Source organism: Euleptes europaea, chromosome 1, assembly GCF_029931775.1.
Source record: "Euleptes europaea isolate rEulEur1 chromosome 1, rEulEur1.hap1, whole genome shotgun sequence".
NCBI classification, from domain to species: Eukaryota; Metazoa; Chordata; class Lepidosauria; order Squamata; family Sphaerodactylidae; genus Euleptes; species Euleptes europaea.
The window spans coordinates 165,397,751-165,409,942 of record NC_079312.1 but is presented as its reverse complement, the minus strand read 5'-3'; the positions used below and the strand labels follow the sequence as shown (position 1 = coordinate 165,409,942).

General features: G+C 45.2%; 1 protein-coding gene across 1 annotated transcript; it reads left to right on the top strand.

Moving 5' to 3' along the window:
- Nucleotides 1-4,107: 4,107 nt before the first annotated feature.
- On the top strand, nt 4,108-11,167 carry SMUG1 (single-strand-selective monofunctional uracil-DNA glycosylase 1). Its single transcript, XM_056863711.1, has 2 exons — nt 4,108-4,359; nt 10,640-11,167. Exons 1-2 carry the CDS (start codon nt 4,108-4,110, stop codon nt 11,165-11,167), a joined length of 780 nt encoding a protein of 259 aa, XP_056719689.1.
- Nucleotides 11,168-12,192: the final 1,025 nt, after the last annotated feature.

Below are 12,192 nucleotides of genomic sequence, written 5' to 3'. Positions count from 1 at the left end.
ATCTGGAGGTTGGCAACCATACATGATTGATCTGTATGTGTGTGTGGGTGGGTGGGTGGGAGGGAGAGTTCAGCTTCTGAGAGATCATTTTGAGAATACAAATGAAAGATAAAGTGTCTAGCTCTCATGTTTGTTAGTGAAACACACAGTCCTAATGTTCTTGCAATCTTTATGGGAGATTACTGTGATTTAGGGTTGCCAGGTCCCTCTTCACCACCGGCGGGAGGTTTTTGGGGCGGAGCCTGAGGAGGGTGGGGTTTGGGGATGGGAGGGACTTCAATGCCATAGAGTCCTGTTGCCAAAGCGGCCATTTTCTCCAGGTGAACTGATCTCTATCGGCTGGAGATCAGTTGTAATAGCAGGAGATCTTCAGCTAGTACCTGGAGATTGGCAACTCTACTGTGATTGGAGTGCTGATGTTTGCATTGTGGCAGAAACTTATATCTATTTATTCATTTACTTCTTTTATACTGCACTTTTCTCCCCAGTGGAGACCTAAAATGGCTTACGGTATTCTCCCCTTCCTCATTTTATCCTCACAACTACCCTGCGAGGTAGGTTAAGCTGAGTGTGAGACAAGCCCAAGGTTACCCAGCAAGCTTCCATGTCAGAGGGGGAGATTTGAACCTGGATCTCCCAGATCCCGTTTAACCACTACACCCTGCTGGCAGCACATATGAGTGTGTGTAGGGGTGTCTCTTGGCACATTATGGGTTTTCAGGTCCCAACAATACCAGTAGAGCCTTGGAACCTAGAGGAGATCCAAGGAAAAGTTCTGTAGCATAATCTGGGGGACCAGGCCGTAGAGAGGGTCTCCCATGCTGTTGTGGAAACTGTTCAGGTGGCCACCCTAGCTGAAAGGTGAGCAGCACCCCTAAAAGTATGCTAGTCTGCACTGCTTGTCCTGTCAAGTTAGCTCTATGCATTTGGAATTTGGGAGGGGGGTAGAGAAAGCCAAAAGTATGTATGAACAATCCTGGTAGTGCTCCAGACAATGCCCATGCCAAATCGCCTGCCATAGATCCCCTGGGGAATTAACTTTCTCTCCACTGAGTTTTATTTGTTTTTCTAGTTTGCAAGCAAGCATGTGTGCAGAGGTGAATGCCTTTTTAAAAAAAACCACAGCACCGAGCATTTATAGGTTATTTACAGTAATGCTTTGTATCTTGAATGAATGCTTTACTAATTATGGTAATAAAAAAAGCAATAAAAGGAATATTCCCCGTGGAGGAATATATTGGGAGGCCTTGCCCAGTTCACTTGGAAGTGGAGCTGTGATAGAAATCGCTCATCTGCTCAGTGGGGTGAGAAATAAGGCTGTTACGGAATGGGCCGCTTTGGGTTGTGGTATGACGTATGGCACTTTTCACTCGAATAGGGCTGGGTGCCAGGTCAGATTGGAGATTACCTGGATTGGGAAAGGAAGGTAATAGACAGAGGTCTCACCTGAAGCATGGATTATGGAGAGGAGTTGATTAGTGGGGTCTGTTTTCTGGCCAAGCCACTGGGCCTTCTGTTGACAGGGTCCAAGACAAGTCCCTATAAGCAACACTGCTTAGACCTGGCTGCTAGCAGTGCAAATTCAAGAGCTAATGCATGCTTAGGTGATCTTGAACTGGCCTGTTGGTTATGATACGGCTGCCAGTCAGTTTCGGCTTGTCACCTTCTCCTTCCCCTAGATTTATCAGCCATTGGCTATTAAATCTGCCATTTCACACTTTCAGAAGGGAAATGAAGATTAATTTTTTTCTTGACACTAAAATGAGAAAAGTTGCCACATCTCTCACGCAATTCACCGATCTACATGACAGCAGATAACACAGTATCCGGTTCTCAGAAAGTGTCAGTAGCTGTTTTATCCAGGGAGTGATATATTTATTTAGTGCAATATTATTTTGTGGACATGCTAAAACAATGTGGGCCAGGGAGTCTACTTGGTCCAGGCAAAATGGGCATTTGTGTTCTTCTGCAAGATTACAAGGCTGTCAGATTAGTTTGACAGGTGCAGGTTAGATCAGATGGATCTAGTAATGATGCAATCAGCCTGGAAAGTCCCTGGAGAGCTAGAGGGAGCTGGCCTAATCCAGTTATGGCCAGGTGGCTGATGCAATACAGGAGACATGTCAGAATGACTAGGCATCTACTGTGATTGGTGGCTGCGTCTACCAGGTGTATATAATGGAGTGGAACTGAAGCTCTGTGTGGGATGCTATGAGCGGAGAGTGTGTAAGAAGTATCTGTATTATATCTTTGCACTGTGAAATAAACTACACTTTTCTAAGTAGCAGAGGACTTTCTGATGGTGTTATCCTGGACAGACTGCCAATCCGCTGGCTTCCGTGTCGTGAGAGAGTTCTGAGAGAACCATGACTGGCCCAAGGTCACCCGGCAGGCTTCATTGTGGAGGAGTGGGGAATTGAACCCGGTTCTCCAGATTAGGGTCCGCTGTGTGTAACCAATGCGCCGCATTGGCTCTCACATCATAATGCCAAATTAGCTTCCAAATCTCACTGGTCCATCTGTCTTATTTCAAATGAGCACTCCATTGCAGTGTGGAGCTTAGGGTCGCCACCAACCTGAAGGAAAAAATATCCCGCCCCTTTTAATAGAGGATTAATGAGATATCATATACCAGGTGATATTATTTACCTCTGTGTCAGGAAAAACTTTAGCTGCCCATCTCCACAGGTTAAGTCTCTCTTAAAGGGAGAAGACATTTTTTTCCCCTCTAGGTTGTTGGCAACCCTACTGATGGGAAGGTAAGATTCAACAGGTTGATGCGAAGCAGTTACGTCGTTGAAGTAAAGGGTTGCTGTATGTTTCTAGGCACACCTTTCTGGAAAAGGCTTGGGCAGGTAAGTAGAGTGAGAAGAACAGAGTGTATTTTGTTTACACATCTGCAGGCAGGCCTGAAGTCTGCCATCTTTGAGCAGTCCTCCTCTTTCCCAGATCACTAGCCACCTCCAGCATTAACCTTCAGACATGCACACAGTTGTACAAGCCCTTTACTATGGGAAGGTGGTCTCCACAGATGAGAGATGGCCCAGGAGCCCCTGGTGTGCTGCTCTGACCTTCCGAAGCAGGGAGGCCAAGAATTCTTTAGGTTGACTGCAATCCGCTGCAATCCAGGAAGGAGAGAAGAGCCGGTTCCTCGGGAGGCTTGATTTTTTTTTGCTTCTTCGACTTCCTCGATTAAGAGCGAGGCTAATCGGTGATACAGCATCTGATTTCATTTTATACACCAATGTAATGGTTCCTTGATGGCCTTTTTGAAACTGGAAAAGCCATTTTAGGAGGGGATGATTAAGAGCAGAAAACCAGTGGGGAGGGGTGCTAACTATGGTTACCAACCTCCAGGTGGGGGCTGGATATCTCCTGAAATTACAACTGATCTCCATACAACATAGATAGCTTATCATTCATTCATTCATTCATTCATTCATTCAACTTCTGCAGAAAATGATCCTGTCAGAGCAGATACTGTTGCAGTTCTGGAGGTCTCACTTCCAAAAGAATGTGGACAGAATCGAGCGGGTGCATAGGAGAGTGACGAGGATGATCAGGGACCTGGAGCCCAAGCCCTACGAGGAAAGGCCGAGGGAGTTGGGAATGCTTAGTCTGGGGAAGAGGAGGTTGAGGGGGGACATGATTGCTCTCGAAGGGCTGTCACTTAGAGGAGGGCAAGGAGTGGTTCCTGTTGGCAGCAGAGGACAGGACTCGCAATAATGGGTTTAAATTGCAGGCAGAGAGGTACCAGCTGGATTTTAGGAAAAAAAAAATCAGTAAAAGTTGTTTGACAGTGGAATCAGCGACCTAGGGAAGTGGTGAGCTCCCCCTCACTGGCTGTCTTTAAGCAGAGGCTGGACAAGCATTTGTCAGGGATGCTCTAGGCTGATCCTGCATTAAGCAGGGGGCTGGACTAGATGGCCTGTATGGCCCTTTCCAACTCTATGATTCTACTACTGAATAATTATATAATGCGACACAGTGTCCTAGGGCTATACATGTTTGAGAATGAGAGACCCCCACTGTCCTGATGCTAACGAGTTGTTCATGCCTTGACAAAGGGCCTGATGGAGTTTCTCTTATTTACCAGGTACAGGTCTGATGAACTCTTCAGAAGGTCTCATGAACTTCTTGGAAGGAGACAGCTTGGCTGAGAAGTTTCTCCGTATCGAGCGGGAGCAGACTGTACGCCTGAAGGAGCTCACTTTCCTCGAGCCTGTCGAATATGTTTACAACCCACTAGATTATGCCTGGGAACCCCACCAAGACTACGTGCGTAAATACTGCCAGTCAAGCAAGAAGGTGCTATTCCTTGGTATGAACCCAGGGCCCTTTGGTATGGCCCAGACTGGGGTAAGCAGACTAGCTGAGGTGGGGTGGTTACATTTGAACTTGACTGGGTCAAGGCTTAATCTGCTGTAGGATTACCCCGAAAGGCTGTGTCTTAGGTCTTTTGCATGGTTTGACTCATTTTTGCCCCCAGACTGACTCGGTGGTTCCTGGGAGTTATGCATGAGTTTTCCATCCCTCAGAGTTGACCTCATGCCCAGCTTGCTCAATGTCCAGGTCTTCCCGACCCTGTTTTAACGTGATTCTTCGATCTTCCCTGAGATCAGCCTGGGTCAAATTGTCACCATTACCAAGCATTAGCTGAAGCACGTGTCTGTCTGCCCATGCCCCACACGCCCCCGTTCTCCAGCTCCTCTTCTAGCCAACCTTTCAGCCATTCCCCTCTGCAATGCCCCAGGAAGCCATACAAGAGAAGGAACCGGCCATGTGGCCGCCTCCTCCTCTGGCCGTTCCCCCCCTTTCTATGATGTTATATCAATATATGATTAAAAATATAAATAAAATTTAAGAGAGAGGCAGCTGAGGCTAGATAAGGGGCTCCCCCGCCCCCGCATTTGGGTGATGAGTTACCAGGGGGCGGGCGAGCGAACTCCTGATCTTAGCCTTGGTGACCTCTTTCTTCACCGTTATTTATATTTTTAATGCTATATCGATATATCATCATACCAGGAGAAAAAAAATGGCAGAGAGCGGCCAGAGAAGGAGGCATCCAGAAGGAAAAACATTGGCACTTGGTTTGTAAAATGGCTTGTGAAAAGGCACTTGGGTTTCTCCCATCCCCTTTAAACAGCTTGGGTTGTAAAATGGCCACTTGTGGGATGGGGGGGTGGGAGGGGACCAGGGAGTTGGTGGTAACATTTTTATTACAGTAAGCACTACAGCCAATTACAAAGCAGTGTTTTCAAGGGGCGGGGACTCAGACACTTCCGGATTTTTGCTGGCAATTCTGCACTGCTCATGATACTCCAGGACTTTCTCCAGGACAAACAACACCATGCATAGCATTTTTAGAATTCGGAACAGAAAAGTGTTGGTCAAGGGAGTGATGAACCCAAGGTAAAACTCCCATGCATAAAAGACTTTAGTTTCCCTACTACAGATCAGCATGCCATTGATGGCTCTGCCCCTGCTCAGTCAACCTTTTTCCCGGGCAAATAATCCTGCTGGGTCTTTTTTACATCAGGAACAAGGGGATTAACTGCCCTCGGAAGAGGTCGCCTGCTAAAGATTTGCATGAGTCTGTGCCTTTTTCCCATCTGGAGACACGCAGAGCCACTCAGCATGAGCGCATGTACTCGTGGAAGCAAGTTCAGAGCATTGTGGAATTTCTGAAACCGTACACATTAGTTTAAATAAGAAAACTATTCCAGGGCCGGGGTGTGTGTCATTCACTTAGAATGCAGTGTTTCTGTGGTTTTGATTCAAGAAAATAGTGTGTTTCCTTTATCAGGAATTTGGGAAATACTGCTGTGTGCATTTGGTGTGTCTGCCTACTGTAGCATAGCGCCTGCTGTGCTAATTTTTAAAGAAGAAGAGTTGTTTTTTATATGCCCACTTTCTCTACCACTTTCTCTACCACAAACCGGTTGACAATCACCTTCCCTTCCCCTACCCACAACAAGACACCCTGTGAGGTAGGTGGGGCTGAGAGAGCTCTAAGAGAGATGTGACTAGCCCAAGGTCACCCAGCAGGCTTCATGTGGAGGAGTGGGGAATCAAACCCGGTTCTCCAGATCAGATTCCACCGCTCCAAACCACTGCTCTTAACCTCTACACCACGCTGGCTCTTTAAAAGTATGCAGATTAGGCCAGCTACAAAATAAAAATTACAGTGGATTTCTAACTTGTTTCTGATGTGGCTTCTGGTGCTGATCAGATTCCTTGTTCCCGACACTCATATCATGATGGTGAGTGGTAAGGATGGGTCTCCGATAACAGCTGTGCAGTTTCTTATGTGCCAGGGAACTTCACAGTCACAATCTGTATGAATTTCTGAACTCTCTTATCTTGCTGGTTTCCTGCCTGCGCCTCAAGGGTGGCACCGGTGTTCCACATCTTCTCCTGTTGTAGCCGAGTCAACACCCAGACAGATAGCTCACTTTCTGCTTTGATGCTGTGCCAGAAAGGGAAAGGAGTAGGAAATGAATTGTATGGTGAGGATCTTGCCAAGATAATGTGAAGATGAGCTTTAAGCATGTGTGGGTGTATATACGTAAATTGACTGATTTCCCCTGGATGCCAGTAGTATTTATGCTTTACAAGCTATATAGACAAAATACTGCTAAAGGCTCTAGCGAGTCGGCTTTCACTTCAGTTGCGATAGCACAGGAATTAGGTTCCACATTTCAGTAAAACAGCTTCTGTTTACTGGGAAGTGTCCATATTTTTAGACTTAAACTGATTTAATAATCATTCTCTGTCTCCAGGAGACCCTAGAAATTGTAGTTCTGTGAATGAGGGGCAAAGTGTGGTGTGGTGGTTAAGAAAGGTAGTTTGGGGCGGTGGACTTTGATCTGGAGAACCGGGTTTGATTCCCCACTCCTCCACATGAGCGGCGGACGCTAAGCTGGTGAACTGGGTTGGTTTCCCCGCTCCTCCACATGAAGCCGGTTGGGTGACCTTAGGCTAGTCACAGCTCTCTTCGAGCTCTCTCAGCCCCACCTACCGCACAGGGTGTCTGTTGTGAGGAGGGGAAGGTGATTGTAAGCTGGTTTGATTCTTCCTTAAGTGGTAGAGGAAGTTGTCGTGAGCAAATGAACAAATGAAGGAAAAACATAGAATTTTCCCATTTGAAATCCATATAAGCTTCATGTGTAAGGAGAAAACAGGGTTTTCAGAAGCCTGATTCTCAAAGGAAATGACTCAGCTTAAATGACTCAGCTTAAACTGACCTTGAAGCCAGCGAGGAGGCTCCCAGGATGTTCTCTACTAAAACGCAAGTAGCATCAAGGTGTTTGTGACTTTCCCTCTGTATTCTGATAATCTCAAGATCAGATCCTACCAAGCACTGTCAAGGGTAGGGAAGGATACTGGTCTTGAAAAGTATATAAGGAGGAACTTCCTAGCCAAGAGTTAGAGTTCCTAACAAGTTGATACCTATTGACTTGAATGGATCTCTCCATCCCTTGCCTGGGATGTAAAGACTTTGAGCCTTGATTCTTGCGTGGACTGAGGCTCTCAGACTTTCCATATGGGTTAAGACTTTTTTGCCTAAAAAGGTCTCTCTAAGTATTCAGTCCTTGTGTGAACTGGGTACTTACAGATTTCTCCAACATTTACAAGTCTTCCTGTGAGACTGGAGAACTCCCTAAAAGGGGGATTCTTTTCAAGATAGCAAGCCCTTGCTAGGACTGGATATCTGAACTGAATGCTGCAGACTTCTCCATCTTATGAATAAGATGATGTAATCTTATGAATAAGATGGAGACTCTTAGACTCCATCAACCTTTGTGTGGAGTCGAAGAGTTTAGATCTTTCCATATTTGAAATGGAAACACTGAGAACTCATTGATTCTTACAGGGATTGATGAGTTCTCACTAAGATCTATCTAGCCTTGTATAGGCCTCCCAGTCCTGACAGACATGGAGATTGTAAAACCTATATCTTCCTTCATACAGCTCTCTTCAACCCTTCAAAGAGTTGAAGACAATAGGAGCTTATTCTCTGAGCTTGCGTCAGAAGTTTCTCTAGTTAACAGAGAGAATTCTGAACATTCTCTAAGCATGAGTCAGAGGTTTCTCTAGCTGACAGGGAAACCTCTGCACTCAGTTCTTACACAGAGCTCTGACATTTACATGGCTTTAAGCTTTGCATTGCTTTCTAGTTCTGACACAGCTATAGATGGCATGCATATACATATAGATCTCCCTGATCTTAATATAGATCAGAGGCCTTTCATAGGCTAAAAACACTTGGAGAATTCTCTATGGTTTCATGAACTTAGTCCTGGCACGGACTGAAAATATGCTTTAAGGGCTCATGACTTCAGCTCTGACATGAACTCACAGAACCAGAGATTTCTCTAACCTTTGCAAAGACCAAAGACATTTAAATACTAAAATCATATAGAGGGCCAAAAAGGTTTAAATATCCTTAACATGAATTGGGAACTTTTCAGATCTTTCTAAGCCCTGCTGTGCTGGGGAGGTTTGGAAATGACATGACTAGGTAAAGTATGTCTTATGTTTTATGATGTTCTGGGTACTTTGAATTAAGATGCTTTTAACTAAATCAGATCTTATTCATTGCACTAACCATATTTTACAAGATTTCTGTAACTGCTTTATTTCCTGAATGAAATATTATTACTGGTTTAAGGTATAGAGATTGCTTAAGATTGCTTGCATACATGAACATGTTTAAGACTCATAATGTCTGAACTTTATAACATGTTTTAGAATTTTGTAACCATTTACATGTATATATATGTAAAATATGTAAAATAAACTATATATACATTCACTTTCTTTTCATAATTTATTGGAGCACTTCAAGAGAAAACTTACTTCGGTAAGAAACATTGAGTCCTGTCTAGTAGGTGTCTAACTGAATAAGATAACATGCTTCTCAGGAAGGGGTCCATTCTAAGAGCATAGGCACTGAAAAGCATTGACCCGCTTCAAAGTCTGCATATAAAACCAACTCTTCTTCCTCAAAGGTTCTCTGACTAAGAATTCTCAGCACCCTCACCGAACGCTAATTCCCATGGTTCTTTGAGGAGGTGGCATGATTGTTAAACAGGGGTCCGACCCATTTAAATGTGTAGTGTGGATAGACCCTGCCTAAATTCCTAGCAAAATGGCTGCCTTTATGCCATGTGGGAAATGGAGGTGAAGAAAGGGCTTACATACTGCTGGGACCCTGAAAAGTGGCTCAGTGCATCTCTGTGTACAATGGGTGCAGGGTACCCTTCCTCTAGAACCTTTAGTTTAAGGCTTGAAAGAGGCTCGACAAAAAAAATCGTAGATCTTCGCTCAACTATAAAAGGCAAATATCAAGTGCGTGTGTACCCAATACAGACTGGGTTGCCATGTGGAGATAGGGTTGCCAACCCCCAGGTGGTGGCTGGAGATCTCCTGCTGTTACAACTGATCTCCAGGTGGTAGAGATCAGTTCCCCGGGAGAAAATGGCCGCTTTGGCCATTGGACTCTATGACATTGAAGTCCCTCCCCTCCCCAAACCCCGCCCTCTTCAGGCTCCGCCCCAAAAACCTCCCGCTGGTGGCGAAGAGGGACCTGGCAACCCTATGTGGAGAGGAGGAGTAACTTTTCAACACTTGCTCAGTTTTACTAATCAAAAATGGCTCCCTCCCCATGTTGTTGGTCACATTTCAAAGGGAAAAAAATATGTATCCTTTTAATAACGCTTCTTTTTTCCTTTAAAGTTTATGAGGTGGTGATAATGTCCACTACGACAAAGGGTGCAGGAATTGAAGGCTTAAACTCTTCTCCCTGTTCTTCCATGGCCCTTGTCTGAACTGAGGACCACAGGTACTGGTCCTCAGTTCAGACAAGGGCCATGAAAGGAAGGAAGGAAAGGAAGAAAGAAAAAAGTAAAACTAAAATTACAGCACTATTGGTTGAGGGCTTAGTATTTGTTGCAAATTCTTGTGTGTGTGTGTGTGTGTATATATATATATATATATATATATATATATATATATATATATATAATATATATGTGTGTGTGTATATATATATATATACACACACACACACACACACACACATACTATTGCGGTGTGTGTGGGTGTGTATATGTATGTATATATGTATATGTGTGTGTGTATATATATATACCGTATATATTCTATTGCAGCCAGGAAGATTAGAGCTTTTGAAGTTATTAAGAAAAATTCTGCACAGGAAATCAAATAATGTTTTAATAGAGATTGTGTATGTGATTGGTTTTACCAGGGAAATGTATACCGTTGTAATTTTATCTTTTTCTGATATCACTTTAAGTTTTCTGTATATATGTAAGGACGTTTTGTAATGGCCTATGGCTAAACAAATAAATGAATATTTATTTGGAGTACAATAACAGCATAGGTGGTTAATACATTTAGAAATAAAAAGAAGAGAAAGGGTCACTATAACTTAATCTTCCATAGTCTTTGAAATGGTTTAGATGCATGTTGAATTTCTTTCTGGTTTATGAATGAGATGAAATTATGCCTTTCTCTTGGGCTCTAGTGCCAATATATCGGCTCCTTCCGCTTGACGTACGAGTCCTTCCAATAGTGCTGGATTCCCATGTCATGATTGTTGTTTTCCCTACAGGTGCCCTTTGGGGAGGTGCAGCTTGTCCGTGACTGGCTTCAGGTACGTGGACAGGTGTCTCGGCCAACACGCGAGCACCCAAAAAGACCAATCCGGGGCCTGGAATGCCCCCAGACGGAGGTGAGCGGTGCCCGCTTCTGGGGCTTCTTCCGCTCCCTGTGTGCCAGCCCAGAGGTGTTCTTCCGCCACTGCTTTGTCCACAACCACTGCCCGCTGCTCTTCATCAGTCCGAGCGGCCGCAACCTGACCCCGGCCGAACTGCCAGCCGCTCAGCGGGAACAGCTCATGCAGATCTGTGACGATGCCTTGTGTGAGGCTATAAAGTTATTGGGCGTTGCCATGGTGATTGGCGTGGGGCGCTTTGCTGAGCAGCGCGCCCGCAAAGCCCTGTCAGCCGCCGGTATCCCGGTGCGAGTAGAGGGGGTGATGCACCCGTCGCCTCGCAACCCCCAAGCGAACAAGGGCTGGAACACCATCATCCAAGCTAAGCTGGAAGAACTGGGTGTGATGGGCCTTGTCACAGACTGAGCCATTGGTGGACTCAAGATCCAGAAAATAACTGAACTCTGGATTTCCCTTGCAACTCTGGAAGCATTTCTAATGGAATAACCATTGGCTTGGGTGAGAACTTACAAGTTGACCGTTGACACTACCTCCATTTTTTGCTCCCATTTACACTACACTTTTTTTTTTTTGTATTTCTGAGACCCATTTGTTCAGATCCTTCTGGATCCTAAAGCTGAATCTTCTCTGGGATTTGGGTTTCAAGCCCATCTCTGCTTCTGTTTACACTACACCTTTTTTGTATTTCTGAGACCCATTTGTTCAGATCCTTCTGGATCCCAAAGGTGGACCTTCTCCTGGATTTGGTTTTTGAGCCCCTCTCTATGTATTTTGGTGCTAAAACCTATTGAAAGTGATTTTCTGGCATCCCTCAGTAGTGTCGCCTAGTCGGGTGCCAATGAATTCCACTGGTTTCTCCGCTATCTAATTCACAGTAGCTAAGCAAAGTTGAGGAGCCCCATGGCACAGAGTGGTAAGCTGCAGTACTGCAGTCCAAGCTCTGCTCGCGACTTGAGTTCGATCCCAACAGAAGTTGGTTTCAGGTAGCCGGCTCAAGGTTGACTTGGCCTTCCATCCTTCCCAGGTTGGTAAAATGAGTACCCAGCTTGCTGGGGGTAAAGGGAAGACGACTGGGGAAGGCACTGGCAAACCACTTCGTAAAACATAGTCTGCGTAGTAAACGCTGGGATGTCACCCCATGGGTCAGGAATGACCCGGTGCTTGCACAGGGGACTACCTTTACCTTTAAGCAAAGTTAGGGAATGGTGTTTGACTAGTCTTTTTGCTAAATCCTTCTTGTCCTGGGGCTGAATTCCAATTATAAGCCAGTGACAATGAGGTCCTTAATGGCTTTACAGCAGGTGGACGAGAATTGCTTATCTGGTTGCCTCCCCATGTCGCTCCAGTAGTGCGCGACACCTGAAGGAGCCAGTGGAATGCAGCTGCCACACTGTGGCAGTAAAGGATGAATTGGTCCTTGAAGTGTGTGC

Coding starts and splice junctions, on each gene's coding strand:
- SMUG1 (XM_056863711.1), top strand. CDS start 4,108: ATGAACTCTTCAGAAGGTCTCATGAACTTCTTGGAAGGAGACAGCTTG. Junction 4,360..10,639: donor TTGGTATGGCCCAGACTGGG/GTAAGCAGACTA, acceptor TTTTCCCTACAG/GTGCCCTTTGGGGAGGTGCA.